The sequence below is a fragment of the Indicator indicator genome, chromosome 3 (assembly GCF_027791375.1).
Source record: "Indicator indicator isolate 239-I01 chromosome 3, UM_Iind_1.1, whole genome shotgun sequence".
NCBI classification, from domain to species: Eukaryota; Metazoa; Chordata; class Aves; order Piciformes; family Indicatoridae; genus Indicator; species Indicator indicator.
Window position 1 is genome coordinate 6,906,005 of NC_072012.1, and position 23,193 is coordinate 6,929,197.

At 43.6% G+C, this 23,193-nt stretch overlaps 1 protein-coding gene across 1 annotated transcript in view; it reads right to left on the bottom strand.

Moving 5' to 3' along the window:
- Positions 1-17,407, bottom strand: part of LHFPL3 (LHFPL tetraspan subfamily member 3) — a 153,642-nt gene extending 136,235 nt beyond the window's left edge. The window contains exon 1 of the mRNA XM_054399733.1: positions 16,939-17,407. Within this exon, the coding sequence (XP_054255708.1) occupies positions 16,939-17,407 (469 nt within the window). The remainder of the gene's footprint in view (positions 1-16,938) is intronic.
- Between the last annotated feature and the right edge of the window lie 5,786 nt (positions 17,408-23,193).

Here is a 23,193-nt window from a genome sequence, read left to right on the forward strand (position 1 = left end):
GATTGTTTTCAAAAAGCATAAATACATTTCTAAGGAAAATAATTTTGTAAATGGAGCCAATAGTGAAGAAGGAGAAAGTCCTCCTTCTTTATCAAGACTTGAACTAGTGGAGAGCACTGAAAATCTCAAAGATTGGGTCCTAGTGACCACAGTGAGGTTGCCCCTCTTCAACCAGTTGCAGAAAATCAGTGTTGGCTGCTGTCCTCCTAAGTCACTCTGTAAACAGATCCTCTACATATGCCGTCTTTCCTGCATGCCACCATCTATATCTCCTCCAAGACATCATAGCTGAACAACCAGAACACAGTTAGGAAGAAGGAAAAAGTGAAATGCTGAATCTTGTGGAACTTAATGCTAGCACACTCAGCTGCACAGTCTGAGGGTATGGCTTAAATATCTTTGGTAACTCCTTGGGTATCAACTGTACTTCTGTTCCTTGCAGCAATTCTTGCCAACAGAACACCCTACTGCACACCAGTATGCTGGGGATGCTGAAAACTAGTGGTCTGGACAATCCATCCGTTTTTTAAGTTCAAAAGACAATCACTGTGGTGGCAGCCGCTGGCACTGTGAGTAAATGAGCCACAAGATACATATTTGGATATGCTGCAGCTCTTTTCTGAAAGAAAAAGTCAAAAAAGAAGGGTAACACTGCTGAAGGCTGAAGTGATCAAATAAATAGGATCAGCTAAGCCTTGCTTATCTGTCAGTCATAGTCTGTATGACAGCCTATCCATGATGATCATGTCCTCAGTACTTGCTCAGGTTCCTGAACTGACACATTTCAAGCCATGTCATCTTCTTACGTTGTGCAGTCATTTTGGTCTTGTCATCCAAGGGAAAAACCTGTTTTGGCCAAATGTGCTGCACTACACGTACTTCCAGAGCATGGAATGGAAGGGTAAAATAATCTCCATTAATTTTGTTCTGGAATTCAGAATTGCACTGCCATGATTGCAAAGTGACAGACGTCAAAACCAAGCTGAGTACCTCATTAATGCAGAGATAAACACACAGAATATGCTGTTTGGAATGACAAACCCAGTACATTTTCTATGGATGTCACTATTTATCGTCATACAGATGGTTGCTCACAGTGATGTACATCCACAAATATGTTTAATTTTGATTTTTTTCCTATTCTAGACAGTACCCATTTTTCCTTGTTTACACTGATTATTACCTAGAGATGTTGTACAAAGCAGACCCAGAATCTGCATGCAATCAGTTCTTTACAGGAATAACAGCCCATGTCTGTGGAGTATTCTTTAAAGAACTATCTCCCTCTCATCTTCCAGCCAGAAAAACTCAAGAAAGGTGAAATGGCTTACCCAAGGTCACACAACAGGCTATTTGTAATCTTAATTGCACAAACACTTTACTTTCCCTCCAATGGTTTTTGATTACACTGAAAGACAGAAATTGGATCTTACTGTTTGCTCTCTGGAGAGCTGACTCACACTACATGACCCCATACTTCCACTGCACTTTCTAAAGAGTGATGTTATACTTAATATTACATCTTGCTCTCTAATCTGCAGCTAGAACAATACATGCTTATACATGTTACAACATGTGACGATTTGTTTACTAGCTATAATCATTTCACTCATGCTAACTCTTACTAAGCTCTGCAGTACTATACTGAGTATTAACTCCCACTCTACAATTTGTCACTGCATCCTCATGTGGCTCCACGCTAACACTACGCTAAACACCAAATGACCATACAGTCATTCATCTTTAAGAGACTTACCTGGGTATAAAATGGATTGCACAAGGCTCACTTTATGTTTAGACCATAAAGACAAGTTTTTTTCATCCTGTGTTTCATCTGTTTCTTCTGTGTTTCATCTGATGGTACAGTAGGATACTGAACACTGCAAGTGTGCAGTGAGAGTTTGATAGAAAGTCATATGATGCAAGAACCAATAGCTCCTCTAATGTTGAATGGAATAGACACAATGGGATTATTTGCAAGGGTAAGATTGCTCAGCACCAAGTCAGGATTGCTGAACCATCCTTAGAAGTTAACTCTGGTATGGATCTGCTACCCCGTTGTTTATTGTAATGCATGTGTTTGTATAAATAATGAAAAGGAGTATACAGGGAATATTTGAATGACATCTGTCGTCTCAGATGGGTGGGTATTTCTTCTCCATTTCAGCTAAGCCAAGAACTTAAAATATGTTTCTGACCCATCAAAGCATGTGCTTAAATCCTTTGCTCAGCTGATGGATTCTCTTGAAACAAACAGGCAGTGTTTCATTAACGCTAAGTGATTTTTAGACCAGCACAATAATACCATAATGCTGAAGAGCTCTAGAAGAGCTTGAGAATCACAATTTAAATACATTATTTTACAGAAGAAAAGGAGCCTTCATTTGCAATGACTTTCCTTGCTCCTATTCTCAACTGGGTAAAACTACATACAGACTCATGACCTATGACAATGCCTGTTGAGGATACAGCATCAAAACCTTAAGACACTCCAGAACCTAATATAAAAATATACAAAAGCACATCAAGAAAGAACTATGGAACTCATTTAATCATCCCTAAACTCAATTTTATAAATCCTAATTTAATAAAATCTAATGTATGAAAGCATAGCCTATATCTACATTATCAAGTTGTGTATTGCAACACAATTACAGATCTAAGATCTAAAACAGTGCTTGGCCCCCACTATCCACATGTTCCAGAAGTTTCACTTCAAATCAACCCTAGTCTGTTCTGGTGGAAGGCACTCATGTTAGCAGTAAAGTGCATCCTGAGGGCATCTGGTTTGGCTTATTTAGAAAGAAAACCAGGTTGCATATCCCAAGATTGCTCCACAATGCAAATCAAATCGTAGTAAACTAGGACAAGTGGAAGATTAACTTTAAAAATGCACTCCTAACCAAAACTAAAACACTCCTACAGTCAGCCCCACAGATGGTCTTCTTGCAGATCACTGGTCAAAGCAGACAGGTTTGGCTGGCTGCATAGTCACTCAGTCAACACCAGGATCTCTGAAGGCTTATCCAGACAACAGAACAGCCATGCTACCTATGCATGGTGGCTCTATTCAAAAGAGCTCATAACAACAGCTAACCAGGTGCCTCAGAGCAGGCTGGCTTCATAACCACAGAGGACAGGGTTCAGCTTCAGACAGTGAAATCCAAATGAAAACGTTTTACAGGCAGATTAAAAGTCAAAGCTAGGGTTTGATTTCCCCGCAGCACATAGTGACTAATGCCATTTGAGCTGTTCTACTGCTTCTGAGACATCCCTGTGCAGTGACAGCGAACCTGTTGAAGACCTATACTCTTCTGAAAAACAAGTTAAAGGTCAGACACAATCCTTGAGGCATTTCAAGCACAGATACCTGGATGCAATCAACTGCTTTATGGCTTGGCCTCCACAGACTGACATCATATCCTAAGACCCTGAACACTCCTGGCTTCATTACAGAAACACTTGAATAGCTTTGCCAGAACCAGGTTAGGTCTGCCAAGGCCGACAGTGATACCACTCTACTGCAGTTTGACAGCCTAAGCCACACATGTGTAGTCTGGTATTTCATTACATGTTCTCTGCCACATCCTTGCTATTGTATCTATGTTCACCCATCATCTGATGTAAAGTAAAATGGAGATGTCATACACTTGGTTCAGACTTGATTTGGGGAAAAGCAGCCCAAAGGAATTAAAAGAAAATACACTTCTTGGGAAGAGACACAAATGCAGCTCCCAGACAACCACCCTTTTGCTCGGCACAATTCCTCCAACATACCATACAATTCAAACTGAAAGAAATGTTGTGTTGTATGTTTTACATATTTACGTTTACATACATTACATATTTACAGCTATTACATATACACCTTCCTAGGTTCACATATGAGCTCACTGAATTCAGTAAGGCTAAATTTAAACCCAGATACTTCTATCTGCAGCTCGGTCCCTAAGGGTGTAAAATCCCAAACAGAGGGTTTTAAGTATGCATACTGCATGCAAATGCTTTCATAGAAATGTACAAGATCAAAAGCGCTTCATTTAAAGCTCCAGGTGTTCCTTATATGCAGTTAGTTGTCTGATGCATTGAATTTTGTTTATCCCATTGACAAAGAGCTTCCTCCTCTATCTCCCTCTCATGCTGCTACAGGAGGCAGGAAAGGAGGCAGCAAGGATGGATCAGGGAACTCATCACTGCTTCACTTCCTGTCCTGCATGAGCAAAGACAACTGATAAACCCCTTCTTTCCACAACATCCAATGCATTTGGCACAAACTTACTCACACAAAAAATGAGCCTCCAGTATGTGGCTCAGTATGAGTATATGAGCAAAACTAAGAGATTTTACATTTCTTAGCTGTTTAGGGCTATTGTTTATGTAGCAGCACAGCACCACAAAATAGTCAGAAGCAGGGGGCGATAACAAATGACAACTTCTCAAGGAAACACCCTTAGCTGAACCAGATCTCAGGGTAGCCATAGAGCTGATAATTTCTAAACTCGAACACTTGCTATTTCAGAGTACTTGAAAGATTTGTTTTACAACTATGTTCACTTTTAAACATCAGTATTTAGCTGACAAATTGCATTTTCTTGAAGGAATTTAAATATCCAAGTCACATGAAAATGTTGAATGCAAAAGGAAAACAGAAAGCACATTATTGCAGCAGCTGTTGGCAGTGTTTTAAGAGTTTTACCGGGAATTTAAGGAAAACCCTTGCTTGCTTTGTCAGAATGCCAGGCAGAAATAGAGCCCCACTTGAAAGATCTGCAGATCTTGGTCACTGTCTATTTTTAATCCTAGAAGCCTAGAAGGAGTGGTGATGTTTAAAAAACAGAACAAGTAGGAGCAGAATTGAAAAGAGCATTCACCTAAATGAATTAGTTCTGAGAAATGATGAAGAGAGGATCAAGGCAAGCTGTTACAAACACCACATTCTGTAATCTCTTGCACACACTCATCTGTTTCCAGTGTACAGCAGTATTACGCCAAATCTCCCTGTAGAAAGCTGTTGAAGACCCTTGCAGCTCTAATAGTTAGAAACCTTCTTTAAATTTCCAGGCTGAAGTGATTTATATCCAGATAATATCCATTTGTTCTTGCCTCACCATTAGCCACAAGTTTAAACATCGTTAGTTTTCACTCTATGGTGCATGGACTCTGGAGGGGTTCATCAACTACTTCTGAGATTCTTTTAAATGTCACGAAGCAAAGTAGACCTAGCATTGCTCTAACAGGGCATGTAGAATCATCTTTGTAAAAAAAATAGAACATCAAATCAAAGTGAAAAATCACTGGTTTAAACAGTTCTTTTCCCTTCCTCTTGTTTTGTAGTCCTTCCATGTGTTTTCAGATAGCAGTCATGGACATCTTATCAACTTTCCCCTCTCTACATTAAACTAACCAAGCTTTCCTAGTTTTCTCCTTGCAAGAAACGTCACCAGTCACTGATATCCCTTTTTGCAGTGATTGCCCTCTCAGTCAGAACTAGACATCAGTCTTCAGAATCCTACATGAAGAGCATTGTGTAACGGTATCAGCATTGCCCTAAATCAGCTGCAAATACTTGTCAGGATGGTGTAAGCCCTCTTCGCAGCCACATATTGACATCCCATTGCCATCCCTTGGTGAACAGATATATTTGGGTTATCTCCTCACTCATTATCTGTCTTTTCATCCTGCACCAAAGAGTCCATGCCTCACTCCCCAGGTCGACAAATGGTGAAGTGTCAGCTTTGAAATGACTGTTGGTGAGACAGCTTATGATGCCATACTAGTGAATCCAATCAAACACAAATGCCTGACAGGAACCAAACGCAAGCAACTGAGGCTGGGAAAGCCATCTGCATGCTTGAACTGTAGTTTTCTAGTATAATGACCATGAATTGCAATTTCAAGCTTTTTATTTCACTGGTGTTCTAATATGATTTCACCAGCAATAGGAAGGCTAAATACTAAGACACAAGAACCAAGTAATTAACTTTCTTCAGAGGAACATAAAGCTACAAGGATGAATAATTTTATTTTCAGGGCAAGTCTAATAATTCTCTTATGGAATTAATCTTAAAAGTTTCAATTAACTCTTTGCAAAGCTACATTGAATGTCTCTCAAATAAAGAATGCTTAACAGTTTTATAGTGTTCAAAGATGTGTCAGCCAAGCTGAAGATACCTGGGGGAAATCTCGTTTTGAAACATGCAGTCTATATCAGAGAGAAGATTCCTTTATGATTTTTAGGCTCATGGGTAACATTCTTCCACTACCTCTAGGTGAAAAACTTTTATGTGGCTTGTTCTACATTTTTGATCATGTCTTCCTCTTTCCAAAGGATACCAATATCTTTCTTTTTCAAGGTTATTAGCAAGTCTAGTTTCAGAACTAACTACACTTCATACAAATTTCTTATCCACAGATTTTTTTAATTGTTAATTTAAACAAAGAAAATCAGAAATTAATGCCATGGCACTGAGTAGCAGTTATAGATTGGTTGAAATTTAAGGACTTAATCCCATGTCACCTTAACTTTCCTAGACAGGTAATTCTTGAGCTTCTCATTTTGAAACTTTGCTGCGTATTGGTTATCTCTACATGGACAAGGAACATTCCTAGACATTCAAACCTAACTGTCAACACCATAAAATTTTTAGAATTGTCCCACAGCATGTGTCACAGGAGTGTTTTTAGTCAGTTTCAACTAACAATCTTCCAAAATACTGCCAGGACACAGCGTACAAGTTAGGACATGCCAGGAACAGTTCCCTATAGGCAGTATGAGTCTGATGACCCAGTTTTAGAAGATGAAAAAAAAGTTACAGCATGAACACTGGCTGGCGTGCCAGCTGACAGCATCACAGGGTAGTTCAGGACATGTGTCACTGGCAGGTATAGGCATAGCCACTGTAACCCTCCCTTGGGCCCTGGCAAGCTGAGGAGGTGACTCCGTACAGAAATGTCTGAGCCTAACTTTGAAGACTGTTCATCTCCAAGAAGCACAGGATCATTTATGTAGGTGTTTCATGTTTACATGCTATCACCTCAGCTGTTGCAAAACAACCCTCCCCAAGACTCCTCTTGTCCACATCAAGAGACTCCATGTTACAAACAAATGAAGAGCATTCACTTTTCTGCAGCCACTCCAGAAGCCTTACAGAGGAAGGGGCAGGAGGTCAGAGGGGAGGAAAATTCTCTACTGCTAGTCTGTCCTTCCCTCCTCCTTGCTAAAATCTTCCCTGATCTGAGAAGATGGTGTCCTGTCATATTCATACTTCTGCTGCACACAAAGTTCATCACCACTAATAACATATTGTAGCACAGAGGTTGCAGAGGTACAGCCTAGCACAGCAGTACAAGACACACTCTGGCCAGGTTAATCACATGAGATCATTTACCTTATTCCACTAACTTCTACAAGGCACCTGACTTTTGACTTCTAGGAGTAAACAAAAGAACCTCCTAAGGTTTCACAAGCAGCATTTTCTAAAACCCTCAACTCAGAATATTTATCTTTGACCTTGCAAGGACATCCTGCCTAGCTTCCTTCTTTATAAACTTTTCTCTTCTGAAAGGTAACTAGAAAAGTAAGAAAAATTAAATGTGTGACAACTCATCAACTGTAACAATTTATTTCAAACCATTTATTCGGTAGCTCTCTCCTGATACAGTCTCAATTGCTTGATTGAGTAATATTTTCTGAAACAGCACATGATGTGCTTGTGTCAAAGAGGCTCTCCACAGAATCCATCAACTACCTTTTTAAAATCAATGAAATTCATAAATGTGCATCTGGCTTCTCAAGAAGAAAATAAAGGAACCTTTTCCCTTGATCTGTATGACCTTCTTATTCTAAGGCCAGCTTGTTTCAAGTCTTCTGCATCTCTGAATGCCAATGTGAAGATAGATTATATCTTAGAACAGATAGATCTTGAAGCCTATTATATTATCCTTCTTAAGCATTCCAGCCATAATCCTCTCTTAGGTAACTGGGATTTGCACACTGTTCCACACAGTAATGCATATTCTAGCTATTCACTCTGTCACGCTGCTGCTGCATTTTTAACAGAGCTGGTAGCAACCGATGGTATCGAATTCTGCAGACTTTTCAGTCTCTAGGCTTGTTCATGTCTCTTTTTTCATTTCCCCATTTCTGAGAAAAAATTGTTTTTATTTTTTCCTTTGTGATGCCTCACTGGTATGACCCTGCCATTCTTCATAGCTGGATATTGTTAGTTTTCAAATATTGAGTCCACACTGTCTGATAACACCACAGATTTTCTGTTCTGTTATGCTTGCTGTCTTTGTGTTTGCAAGATTAAAGCTAATGCTGTTTATACCACAGTGCTAAAAAGGTTCACTTCTCAAAAGATAAAATAACTTTAGTGTTTGAAATCTAGCTTTATTTTATTCCATGCATTCTGATGACCATAATATCCATACATATCTCCTCTTGCTGGCTTAATTTTCCCAGACAGCAATTTTCTTCATTAAAATTTTATAAGGAATTTTGAAAAACTCAGCAGCACCCCTATCCTATGCCAGTGACGTCCCTTCAGGTGCAAGAAAGTAGAGCTGTGCCAACACCAGCTGCTTTCCAAAATCCCACTCCCATTTCTCTTTCCTAGAAGCATTCAAGTTCTCGGCTCCCCACATTTCAATAGGTGATATTCTCCTCTTTTAAATTAGCTCCCTTTTGTTTTTTCTCTCCTCGTTTCTTCCTTCCTATACATCTTTTTATCAGTGAAATGGAATTTGTCCTCAAATTACTTGGAAAACTTCATGCATTTCCTTTTACATTTTATTATTCTGTTACCTTAGTGTTTTCAAACGGTGGACCACAGCCCTCAGGATATCCATAAAAGGCAACTGGGAGAGTTTTAAGATGCTGAAAACTTTTATTACACTCTAAAACAAAAGAAAATGTCTCTTCTCCATTCCCCAAACACCTTTATCCTTCAAAACCAATTTTTGCTATCAAAATCTCAACTCACTAATACAAATAAATGATACACATTTCTATGTGATGCATTTTAGCCAGGTTCCCTCAGGGACCAAAACTGCTGTGGCTGTGTGATTTTGAGCCTGATGACCAATTCCAGCCAAATTTGACTGATGCTGTAAGCCTCCTCGACACTAAACTTCTGCAGGTTTTGTGAAAAAGATGGTTCCTGAGCAGAGAAGAAAGGATCCCAAATTCCCACTAGTGGAAAGACAGGGATGGTTTATCCTTTAACAAATCTAAGTGGCAACTCGAAGACATCAAATAAACACACAAACAGCTTTCCTCCAGCTATAACACATGCTATAACTTCCATTTTTAGAGCCAAAGCATTAAATACGTGAAAACATTTACTTCAAACAAAGCAATGAAATAAAAAAGGCTGCATGGCCCTATCATTCATTTCACCCACAATTTCCTAACAAAACCTTCAGTTCTTCATTTTTCCAACCTACCCAGCTAACTTTCCGACTCACCTTAGGACAGGAGCACTTCCCAAGCTGGTATGGCAATACTCATCACAGCCAGTGGGTAGCCTAAGGATGAGGGAGTCTCTGGGAATCTTTGATAAGCCCAAGAGGAAACTTTCCCCTGGAGCAGAATGGCATATTGGCAGCATGATTTCTCCTCCAGGTAAAAAGAAGCACATCCCCCAGGCCTGCCTGAATTAGGAGATGAACACATAGGCTTCAGGAGACAGCCTATGTGTTCACAAGCAGTGCACTTTTTTTTTTCTGCTCCCTGCCCACACTTAGCTCCAGCACCCGTTTTTCCCGAAATGTAGAGGCAATTCTCATTTTACCATGGTCAGAGGTCTCAGCATCCCTGATTTTTCAGAATTTTCTCCCTAAAGGGTGGATACCCACTACTGCTCACAGACCACTAACAACCTCAGTCACCTCACCCTGCAGGCAGGGTTGGGGGCATTAATGCTCTCATTCAAGTCAGCCTTCCTCTTCCTTTAGCCTTCCATGTGCCTCTCACTTTACATTAGGGGTTAACATGATGGGAACCAAAAGCTGGCAACAGTATTGGTTAAGGTCCTTGCCTCTGGTGAGTTAAGTCATGCCTCTTAGAAAAAGGTATCCGATCATATGTAAAGACTTGAAATTAAGGTATCACAGAAAACATCTGGTTGGAAGAGACCTTCAAGATCATCCAGTCCAACCTTTGACCCACAACTGAAGAGTCAACAATAAACCATGTCCCTAAGCACGAGGTCCACACACTGCTTTAAACACCTCTAGAGGTGACTCTACCACTGCTGTGGGCAGACCATTCCAATGTATAAGAACCCTCTCTACAAAGAGGAAAAACAAAGAAACCACTGCAAAGATAATTAACAAATGAAACCTAACAGCTTACAAATGTATACATCTCATGGCTAGTGCAAAATTGTGCAACGTTAGCTTCCAAACACAGCATTTGTCAAGTTAAAGAGTACTGCATGAATTGAAATCTCCCTGGATGTAGGTCCTCATACACCATAATCTGTCAATTTTTAATCTTCTTTTGAACAGCAAGAAAATTTATCCTTTCACCTCTTCTTCTTTCATTTATTTAAATCAGTCCTGAAATTCTTTCTGCTTTATACTTGAGAGGGAGTCTTGAAAGATGTTTGACCTGGACATATCAGGCACAGAAACCACTGTGGGCAATAGCAGTCCCATTTTTGCATACACTTTTAGGGACCATATTTGACATCAGTGCAGCACTGCAGTGAGAGATCCCATGCAGATGCCCATCTACCCACAGCCCCTAATTTCTCTTCAAAGTAACTGTTTTCCATAACACATAATTTCCATATTTCTCCTATCAGTAGAATGTCTCCTACACTTTGATCCCCAGAAGTATTACGATGAATTTGTTTTATTAAAATACAGGCTGTTGAAGCAAATCCAGGGTATTATGACATCCAAGTCAGTCTACAAAATACACTACCCTTATTATTAAAAAAAAAAAAACAACCTATAATTTGTTAAATAATTTTTGCCACCTGCAAAGTGCAGCAGCCATAAATGCATATTACTCTCTACTAATTTTTAAGGATACTGAGACTACAAGCAAGATCCTTGTCTGACTCCCACTAGACACCCTTAGACACTGGTCTAAGACTGGGGCTTTTTTCTAGCCTTCTGAAATTTACCCCTATACCAAGATCTGACAGACAGCAGTAACAAAGGCTCCAAAAGCATCAAGGTCAAGCCTTTTGAGACTCTTATATAAAAGTCACCTGGTCCTGCAGACTGATTTCAAGTATAAGTACAACAGCACATCTGCAATTTCACTTTTTCCTTATGAAACAATTCCCTGTTTTGAATGAACTTTTAAATGTGATAGCTAATAACCTCTCTGCTCTCTATGGCTGCTCTAGCTCCAAAGATTTGGCAATTGAATAACATGGTCCAGGGAAAACCTGGGGAGCTACAGACTGATACCTGCATCCCATAAATAGGTAAGAACTAGAGAAAACAACAGAGTAAGTTAGCATGTGCACAAACATGACATATTTGTGTGATGAAAGTAAGGAAGGCAGGATCAATACATCTATTTTATGTATTTTTTTACTAAACCATGGAAATTTTTGTTAACAAAGCCCACCTGGGTTTCCAAAAGGGATCTGATAAATCTGTCATACATTAAGTCTTAAAAAAAATAAAGTCCCTGAAGATAAAAATAAAAGTCCTTGCAAGGATAAATAATTAGAACCAGATGGTAGGAGAATACTGTCAATTTTCCAGGCAGAGAGAGGTCAGTGATAGAGTCCTGCAGGGATCTGTGCTGGAACGTGGGAGTTGCTCTGTTATTTATAAATGAGCTGGAAAACAGGATAAATGGTGAGGTGACAAAATTTCCTGCTGCTGCTCATTCAGGGTAGCTAAGATAAAGGCTGACTATGAAGAAAGACTTCACAATAATGAATGACTAGGCAATAAAAAGGCAAATTAAAGTCAATGTAGATAAACAAATAAGAAGTCATTTCTTTGAGGGGGAAAAAAAAAAAAAACCAACTACACAAAATGACATGCTCCAAGGTGACTATTACAGCTTCAGGATTGAGATCTTGGGGTTGTAATAGGTAGTTCTGCAAAAACATCGGCCCACTGTTCACTAACAATGAAAGTGAGCATTGGAAATTACTAGGAAAGGAACAAAGAATGAAAGTGAGAGTATTATTATGCCACTGTATAAATGGCTGATTTCTCAGCTTTAAATATTGCATGTAGTTCTGGTCCCACTGAAAGGATAACGGAAAGCAGAATGGAAACAGCTGTGGGCAGGGCAGCAAGGATGATGGCACAAGGTAATGACTAAGATTCATGACATCACAAAAACAGGTAACTGAAGGGGTACGGCAAAGATATAAGCAGGACCAGCAAAGGGAATGTGTCTAGGAGTCCCCTATTCACAGCCTCTTCCAATACATGAGCTGGAGGGACAAAATGGGCAGGTTTAGAACATAAAAAAACCCTACTGAATCTTCACACACTATTCACTAAGCTGTGGAATTACTTGCTCTGGGGCACTGTAAATGTTAAAAGTTTACGCAGGTTCAAAAAGTGACCAAAGTCATAAAAACAAAATTTCAGCAAAAGCTTTTAAACATCAAGGCTTATCTCAGGAAATCCCTGAACAGGAGTGCTAGAGGGCAGAGTACTCAGGCCAAAACAATCTTTTGCTGTTCTGGTGATTCAACAGTCAATGGAGTTAAACCCACCTGGAGGACAGTCACAAGCAGTGTCTCCTCAAGGCTCAGTACTGGGACATGTCCTGTTCAATTCCTCTATCAATGACTTTACCGAAAGGATCAAGTGCACCCTCACTAAGTTTGTAGGTGACTTGAAATTAGGCAGGAGTGTCCATCTGCTTGAATGTAGGGAGGCTCTACCAAGGGACCTGGATAGGTTGGACTGAGGTCAACTGTAAGAGCATCAACAAGGCCAAGTGCCAGGTCCAGCACCTGGGGCACAACAATCCCATGCACTGCTACCAGCTTGGGGAAGAATGGCTGGAGAGCTGTGTGGCAGGTAAGGACCTGGGGGTACCGATTGACAGGAGGTTGAATATAAGCCAGCAGTGTGCCCAGGTGGCCAAGAGGGCCAACAGCATCCTGGCCTGTACTGGTTTTTCACAGAAAGGGTTGTGAAGCGCAGGAATGGACTGCCCAGGGAGGTGGTTGAGTCACCATCCCTGGACATGTTTAGAAGCCATCTAGATCTGGTGCTTGGAGACATGACGTAATGACAGACTTGGTGGAGTGGGCAAAACGGCCGGACCTGATGATCTCGCAGGTGCTTTCCAGCCTAGGTGATTCTATGATTCTGGGGACTCACATTACACACTGCTGGACTGGATGGGCCTGTGATTTGACAAAGTACAAACAACTGGCCTGGGCCTGGGTTTAGGCAGCCCCTGAAAAAAACATATATATTTGTTTCATCCTTCTTGTCCATGGGACACTTCTATGCCATTCTTTTGCTTTTTCAACTTTTTCTTGTAACTTGCAACATCCTAGTGAAAAACAAAGGCGATGACAAACAATGGGGTGGGGGGAGGGAGGCAAAACCAAAACACAACAAAACTGAAGAGTTTAAGTGATGAAGGAATAAATCTCAAGAAATAGCTCTATTTGTGAGGTTTCTTGCAAACCTGAGATGAAGGGTAGATCTAGGCATACCTGTGTCAGCTGGGGCATTGGACCAGCTATCTCCAGAGGTCCCTTCCAGCCCCTACCCTTCTGTGATTCTGCAGCAAAGCGCAATAATAGCTTATTCTAAACACTTTTCACTGAAGTGTTTGTGTTCATGCAGCTACTCAAACTAAGTAAGTGTATGTGCGAGTGTTTGCACATATTTTGAAATTGCAGAAGTGGAGGCTAGGTGATAGAGAATGAAGGTGTCAAAATTGGCTTTCAAGATGCCACGTGTATCCTGACAGCTCATTGAGCAAAAAAAAAAAAAAAAAAAAAAGCAGCCTAAGCCATGGCAAAATCATAAGGGATTCTAATGTATGTTGTCTTCATGTACACAAAGGAAATAATTCTTTTCCTAGGATTTTTCTGGTTAATCATGTCATAGACTTGATTAGACAGCAACAAGGTCAAAAAAAATGCATGTCTTAGACATTGTTTATCTATTCCTTATTTTAAAAAAGCACCTCTTCAAGAGCTGTATCATGCTGACCATTTATAATGACTCATGCAAGACAGAATGTGATCAAAATCTTTCTTTTAAAGAAATTAGCTCCTAAGCTTTTATTTGCAATCCTAAATCAAGCATGACCCCATGTCAAACAATTTCTTCTAAGGAGAATCAAATCATATAATACCACTTAAAACTGATGTAATCTAACTGAATGCTAACACTACTAAGGTTCATAATAGGAAGCAAAATCAAAGCTATACTCACATATTTATTTTGATACTTCAAGTTCTGTTTTCTTCCTCTACTACACAGAACTGTATGCATATATAGATGATCTTACTATATTGTTACCTGCAAGAAAAGCCTCTTAGGGTTATTATCACCTATTATTTATACTCTCAAAACTCTAAAATAATAAGTAGCTTGCATACTTGGGGAAAACAACTTGTTACAACTCTCCTTTCTGCATATTTTATTCCAAGTTTTCCTTCTGCCCCACAATCACCGTTTTCTTTAAAGGATGAAACCTGAAACAATATGGATTTTTTGATGTTTTCTCACCCTTTGAGGAAACTTTTTTGAGATAATACCAGTCATGAGCAATCAGGTAGATGCTGAATCAAGGTACAACATTCAGCAAACAAAGTCAGGCTCTTTCAACACCCAACACCACTGCAGTTCTTCATGAGCACTCACATACAAACCAGGAAAGATGGCAAATGACCACTTGGCTACACACGTGTTTTCCTGTTATTTTAATTCTGGAGGTAAGCAGTCTGAAAAGTGATTGTGCTGCTGTACAACTCCTTTGGTTGACTTTTAATGCCAACAGTGCATCTATCAGCTCTGGAAATGACAAAAATTTCATGTTATTTTGCCTGAAACCGTATCTTCAGTATCACACGTGAACATGTGCACCATGGTTTAGACTCGTTGAGCTCCTGCAGATCAGCTGCATGCAGTTATTTCTAAGCATTATTATTCACCTGTGTAGAAATGCATTAAAGGAATTCAATTCATTTTTTTCTGCCTTGCACTATCTTCTGTTGGCACGAAGCATGGGACCATATAAATAAAACATCATTGCCTCTGATGCTGGAAAGCATATGGTATTGCAAAATTGTGATGTGCTACTGCATACTGGACATACAGACTGAACAAAGCAAGGTGAGGATGCATCAAGACAGTGACTATTCATGCCACCTTTTACCAGTGGAGCCACAAGGAGAGGAGATATCTGAAAGCGTAAGTCCTTAATGGGGCAGAGGAGACATCAGAGGTGCAAAGATGAAACACTGCTCCACCTGGAGCCAAGCGACATGACTGCGTACCATTAATAGGACCACATCAGAATGCGTGTTAGTGAACAGATGAAGTAGCCACCAGCATCAAAGAGGATTCCCAATACAGAGATAATGCACTCAAACCTAGTCTCTCTGGAATAGGGGTAAAAAAAATCTACCAACCTAAGTGTCTGTAAATCAATCCTCAGCTGATAAAGAAGGAAACCATAGGGAAGCTTAAGGGATAGCAACACCATAAAAATATATACAGCACGCATAAAAGCGGTATGAGAGAGACACATACTTAAAGCTGTTTCATACAACCAGAAATTTCCACTCAAGTCTCATGGACTAGGTAGCAAACTAAATAATGCTGAAGCTGCTCAGCAAACAACTCAGAAAAAATTATTGCTCAGAAACTGAATGTAGGTCAATTAAGAGGACTGAAAAAAAGTAACTGTGAGCCCATTCTGGAGCCATTTTGCTGTTTTCCTTGCAGCTTAGTCCTTCAAAGACAGGAGTTCCCATTTCCAGGGTTTTATCAGGAGGACAAGTAGCAAGCATGCTTTGATTTTAGACTTTTTTTTCTCTCCCAAATTATTGAAGAACATCAAAACTGGTTTTATTATTATCTCAGCTGCACAGACCATTCTTCTCGTCTGCCTTCCAGCTGCACACAAATCACCAGTTCTCTACTAACTCAGGGGGAAAGCTGTGTTGGAAATGCAGAAAGGGATGTCCTGGTGTTCTCCCTCTTTCTTATCATGTGCTTTCCCCAGGGAGACACTAGATATGATGGGGAAAGTCAAACGAAGTCGGGAGACCTCCTGAGTCAAAACCAGCAACTGATTTTTTTTCTTTTCTCCTAACGTACACAGAAAAATAAAGCCTGTAAACAGAACCCAGCCAACACTCCTGCATGTAACATCCAGTCACCTCAGCTGCCCTTCCAAGTTGGCCAGCAAAAGACCTCGCCACCCCCTCCCGCTGAACCGAGTGGGCTCTGCCTTGACCAGGTGGAAACCTGGGCTCACAACTAACCTCCAACAGGCTGGCAGTTGCCTTCACCCACCCTCCTGCTAGAAGCGTCTCCACCGCCCCCACTGCCATTTTCTCCTGACCTTTCGCGACAGACCAAGAGCTGGAGAACACCCTGGGGCTGCCGCTCCCCCCTATCCCTCCCCGGGGCTATTTAGCGGTTCACAGGCCGAAGCTGGACAATTTCTCTGGGCAGCAAACAAGGGTCTGAGGGCTGCGCCTGACATCGGCCCACACCCGATGGTGGGGCGACCCGACGCTGAAACTGGCAACTGCTCTGCAGCGCTGATGGGAATTCCTGGCTCTCCCCGATCATCCGGTGGAGCACCCAGGGCCCGTGCCGCCCGCCTCCCCGCCGACCCCTCCCAGCCTGGGCGGCCGCCGGCGCCGCAAGTTTCTCCAGAGCCGCCCGCACCCTCCGCGGGGCCGGGTTGGGCGGCGACGAGCAAGCCCCCTGCGCCTGGGCCGTTGCCCCACTCACCTGAGGTCAGCTGCATCCAGGCACAGATCTTGTAGACGGTGGCTGTGTTGCAGAAGAAGAAGAGGATGAAACAGACGATGCAGGCGATGATGAGCATCATCGAGAGCCCGATGAAGAAGGAAGCAGCTTTGAAGGCTCCCGAGGGCAGGCTAGAGAAGTCCGTGAAGCTGCCCCGGCAGGTGAGTTCCCGGCTGAAACCGTTGCCGATGCAGTAGTGGAAGAGCCCGAAGTAGCCCGCCTGCGGGGTGTCCACGCCGTCCCCGATCCAGTACGGCTGGATGAAGCACACCACGTTGACGATAGCAAAGCAGATGGTGAAGATGGCCCAGAGCACGCCGATGGCCCTTGAGTTCCGCACGTAGTTGGTGTGATAGATCTTGGCCGCCTCCTGAGCCGGCAGCATCCCCGCTGCTGCCGCTCCTGACGAGCCTGCTCCTGTCGCCGCCGTCCCTGCAGCCGCTCCGGGCATCCTCACCGAGAAGATCCTCCCTCCCCTTCCTCCTCCTCCTCGCCTCTCCTCCTCCTTCTCCTCCCCGTTCACTCTGCTCGACGCGACGCGCTCTGCCGCCGCCGCTGCGTGCGAGAGCCGGCGAGCCCCTCCGCAGGGCTTCAGCGGCTCCGCGCCAGCAGCAGCACTAACGCGGCCCGCGGCCGCCTATCGGGGCGTAGCGCTGCCGGTCGCCGCGCACCGCCCGCCCCGCAGCTGCCCGCCTTCCTGCCGCCACCCGCGGCTCCCTGCCGCGCCGGGCACTAGCCGCCAGAGCGCCCGCCGCGGGCTGGGTGACGGAAAGGAGCGCGGCTCCGATGCCGTTCTTGAGGAGAGGCGGTGGCGAGGGGCCGCTCGCGCCCTTTCGCCGGGCAGGCGGCAGGCGGGAAGGGCGAGCCCCGCGAGCGCTGCCTTAGGCAAGGTTTGCACACAGCCCCGCACCGGCGAGCTGCTGGGGCCGCTCGCGCCCTTTCGCCGGGCAGGTGGCAGGCGGGAAGGGCGAGCCCCGCGAGCGCTGCCTTAGGCAGGGTTTGCACACAGCCCCGCACCGGCGAGCTGCTAGGGCCGCTCGCGCCCTTTCGCCGGGCAGGTGGCAGGCGGGAAGGGCGAGTCCCGCGAGCCCTGCCTCAGCCGGCGTTTGCCCACAGCCCCGCACCGGCGAGCTGCTGGGGCGCCTCTCTCGAGCAGGGCAACAGCTGCCTAGCGGAGCTGCTCCCGGCACCGCTCATTGTGCATGCCCTGTGAGACACCTTCAGGCGAGGGATTTAAAGTTTAAAACCTGGGGGGGATGTTGCCGTTCACAAAACACCAGCCCGTCTCCAGCCGGAGGCTGTAGCTGCTGAATGCCATGTGGGGGGCTGAGCAGCCTCCTCCCACCCTGGCACAGGTGGGGCTCGGCAACGCTTGTCCCTCACCTGGAGCAAAGCTTTGAGCTTGGGGAAAGCAGAAATCATCATCAGCTCTTCCTTAGCTCAGGTGGTGGGATGGTGGCCACGGAAAAAAACAGCACTGTGAACACAGAGCAGCCATGGGGTTGCGGTGGCAATTACCAGTGGGTGGGTGAGGTGGCACTGGTGGAAAGCACTGGTCAGGTGGCTTTGGCCTAGGACTCAGTGCATTGAGCATGCTGGCATGCAGCAGTGATTAGCATATATTGATAAATTAGCATCTGCTAGTAATAATAATTCCTGTTCCAGTGACACTTGGATTTGCAGTGCCCGACCTAGGCATGGAGCCTGAGTTAATAGCAGTAATGGATGGTGCATATCTACAGGTCTCTGAGGGTGGTCCTCTGGCAGGACATGCTGGCAGCCAGAGCTGCAGGAGGTTCAGGCAAGCCTCAGGCTGCAGCTCACAGAGGCCGCACACAGTTAAATATTAGTAGTTCTTGACAATGCCCAGGAGCAGGAAGGCTTGTGTGGAAATTACTCCTAGCATTCCTTAAAATGCTGTCACCTTTCAGACAAAGTTTGGTTTCTGCCCCATTACTGCCACAAACTAAGCACAGCCCAAAGGAGCGAGCATGCCACCCTTTTCCAAGTTTGCCACAGAAGGGCTAGGAAGTTGCAGCACCTGCTAACAGCTTTTCAGGCCCCTGTGCTTGCACTGGGCACAGAGTCAGAGCTGTTGCTGAGGGGTGGGAGCACGAGGGGAGCCACCTCAGGGCAAGGCACACTGTTACTGCCCTGCACATGGGAGTGCTCCCCTCATGTAGGGCTATGGGGTGGCATACGTGGAATGAGCAGACACAGGCATCATGGGCGGCGTGGTTCCCAAATACTCACACTTGCCTCGCTTTCTTAGGGAAATGGGTCTGAGACTGCAAACTACAGCTACAATTCCTGGAGATCTGGTTCCCATCAAGTGTATTTTGTCCAATGCTGACAGAGGAGTCACATATGATCCGCTGCCTCACCATGCTTCTACTGCAGTTCCTACACTTGACCAGACTGCTCATATGCTGCCTTCAGAGAATAAATGAACTTGCTCCCTCCCTTGGTCACTCCCTTCAGTCCTTGGTCCTGTTTTCACAGAATTACAGTACAGTAGGGGTTGAAAGGTCCTCTGGAAATATCTAATCCAACCCCCCTGATAAAGTAGATTTGCCTAGGTCAGGTTGCACAGGAATATATCCAGGCAGGTCTTGAAAGTTTCCAGAGAAGGAGACTCCTCAACCTCTGTGAGCAGCCTATTCCAGTGCTTTATCATCCTCAAAGCAAAGAGTTTTTTTCTTTATCTTCAGGTGAAACTTCCTGTGTTCTAGTTTGTGCCTGTTGCCCTGTGTCACAGGGCATCACTGAAAAGTCCCACCCCATCATCTTGACACCTACCTTTTTAGATATTTGCAAGTACTGAGAAGATCTCCTCTCAGTTTTCCCCAGGCTGAGGCTTGCTGGGCTCCAGGACGCAGTGCAGGATGCCAGTCTTCCCTGTTCTCTAAGGGACTATCAAGCATGGAAGTGAAGACAATATGAGGCAGACTTAGAAGACAACGAGGAAGCCTGAAGATGCCCAAAACAAACAATTTAGGAGAGCTGGAAAGAAGTTCTGAGAGATCAAAAAGAATGTAGGTAGTAGGGAAGGGGTCTCAGCCAAACACAAGATTCAGTGAGAGTGGCCCTGTGAATGTGCACACAAGAAAGATTAAATCTGGAATTAGTATGGCAGGAGGAAGAGATACATACCAGGGAAAGAGCAAGGGGAGGAGAAATGAGGTGTTCTGTGGAAGAAGTGTCCCAAGGAGTTGAGGAAGCCAAAATACTGAGACTGGAAGAAAGAGTGGGGTAGGGAAAAGTGGGAGCCAGTCTGGGCAAGAAAGGGAAAGACCAGAAACAGGGCAAGAAACTAGAATTCTACTGAAAATTGAGTAAAAGTGTGGGAAAGGAGACACAGTTGCCTGCGCCCAGGCAGTGTCTGGTTTGAATGTCCTCTCTGGCCTCTGGCACCAAAAGGGCACAGATTTCACACAGACTCTAAGTGATGCCCACTAGTCCTACAGTTCAGTGCACTGAAAATGGGAATGTGGTACTGGATGTCTCTTTTGGGGGGCACCTGAGTCACTCTGTGTCCCTCTCTTTGAATCCTCTATTCTCACTCTTGTGTATCACAAAGGCTCAGAAGATATTTTGATGGTTGTTATATTTCTGCTTCATGGTATTAGAAAATACCTTGTTTCTGTGAGAGAAGGTTGGTGTGTTCTTAAAAGGCAGATGGGACCTCATTTCTCAAAGCAGAGCTCCCATGGATTTCATTTGCAGCAGTTCTGCAAATGAAGCCTCAGAAGGAGCCATACTGAGTTGCTGCTCATCTATAAAAAGTTTTAAGCATCTTGGCCTGGCACCAGAATAATTCTGTGGCAGAAGCAGGGATAGTCTTCAGCTCTTCAGGACAGCTTTCATCATCTTAATCCTCAGAAGATTATCCTTTCTCTCCAACAACCCTGTTGTACCTCCACTATTTTTCTCCCTGGGAATTAACTGGATGCCAGACCTGTGACTGCCATCTAGTCTCATCTAAAAAAGGCTGAGTCTTAAGCCAGGATTTTCACCAAAAACTTCTTCAACAGGTGAAACAGGATTTCCATCATCCTGATCTTTCTGGAGAGCTGGTGCTGCCTCATGCACCTGATAAGGCAGGATCTTGTTTACCAATTAGCACATGAGCATACAACACAGAACAAAGGGGATGTCAATCAAGTGGCATAGACAGCTCTTTTTTTGGCACATCCCCTTCAGTACTGGATTTTACAAACATAATATTGGGGTTTTAAACATTTTTTGTGTATGTGTCATTAAAAATAAGCAAATTTAAGGATAATTTATGTACTCTTTAAAAGTATACTTTGTGCCCCAAATTGGCCTGGACCATACTGTTGATCATTTTATCTGACCACAAATGGACTTATTTTCTTGTACATACACATCACTACACAAAACAAAAAATTAAAGCTTATGATTTGGTTAACGTTTTTAATCACAGCATTTCTCTTTGGAACTAGTAAATTATTTGCAGTGGTGGAACTGCGATGGAGAACTGCTCAAGCATTTTGTTTGGCATGCCATGGGAAAGGGCTGAATGTTGTGCTGGGGAAACCCTTGGATACAGTGGGTAAGAACAACAGATAAATGCAGTTGCTGAGCTGAGGATGATGTCTGGCAAGAAATGCACACCTGGGAATTCATTGATACTCGTGTGGTGTGAAGCTAAGAGAATTGTAGTGGGGAGAAGGAGTGAATGCATGGTTGGGGAAGAGGACTTACACAAGGGAAAAAGAGAAACCTGTGTTAATTAATAAATAGCAGAAAAGATGTCTGACTATGATCAGTTTGCTAGGGTGACAGTTGAGGGAATTAGGAAAAACTGTTGAGTGCATGAGAACACGCTCACCCAGACACATGCAAACTCCCACAGGAGGGAGATGCCCCTCTTTAGGCACATGACTGTCTCTTGCCTACCACTCCAAGCCATTTCCCCCATCCAACCCTCTTAAAATTCAGTTCTGCCTTAAAGTCTTTTTTTTTCTTTTTCTCTCCACTTCACAGATAGGTCTAGCTGCCAGGTAGCTTTGCCTGTCTGTAGCTGTATGTAAGGGTACATGAACTGCTCCATCTCTCTGGGACTTTGAGGTTTCTGTGGCATCACACACTATCATCTTCACCTGCTGCCTACCAACAACTGGTAATTTCACTCTGAGCCTGCTTAAATAGCTACATTAACAATTAATACCTTTAAATACAGCTGATATGAATATATAATCTAATTTTGACCTGCCTGTATCCTGAAGCTGGAAGAGGAGGAAGGCAAATCATAGTCATCTTGAGCCTGCTCCCACTTCTGTCCAAGCATATGTGGAGCATCCAAAGCAGAAGCTGAAAAAACAGGAAGACTCCACTTTGTACCCCACTTTACTGTGCTCACTGTGAGCTGAAGCTGGGACAGTGCTGAAGGCCAATCAGGAATTTTTGTGCCATTTCACTGACTAGCAAAATAACCTAAGCATGTTTTGGGCTTGATTACAGCTTAATGGGGCATCAAAGCTGGTAGGTAGTATCTTAAAATACATGTCAGTCCAGATCAATTTTTCCTTTGTGCTATATTGTCTGGAGCTAGCTGCAAACAGCAGCTGCTGTGTTTACCCAGAGCAGTAGAGTGATTCCATTTAAGCCTGAGTCCAGGGCGGTGGAGGGAGCACTGGGAGCCCAGACAGTCCTGGTGTGCAGCCCTGTTGTCATGACAACCCACAGGCTCGTCACCAATGAGATCTTGCTGTCTATCAAAAAACATTAACTTCTACGTTATGTCTCTTTTATTATGAGTTCTGTACATTTTGGGTTTCTTTCCTCCCAGGGCCCAGCTGCACTGGTGAAATGTTCCATCCTGGGGAACGGGAAATGGCATTTCTTTCTGTTGTGTTTACAACTGTGGAAGAAGCACAGCAAAGGGATGGCTAGAATTACTAATATCAATGTCAGTGAAACTGCTGTTGCTGTCATTGTTTCAGTTAGCAACGATCCAGTTTAGGCCTACTTAAAAATTAAAGAGTAACTTGAAAAATTCACCTCACATCTTGGAACTTAGTCCTGCTTTTGATGGTGATAGCAGAGTGGGGGTGCTGTGGGGCACCCATAAAGCAGGGCAGAGCTGGGAAGTGGAGCATGGCCATGCTGAAACTACAACCCAAACAGCCTCCAGGACTAAATATTCCAGTGAACTGGGGGATGGAGTGCCATCAGGAAAGAGTCACATATCCCCAAGTCTACCCTGAAACA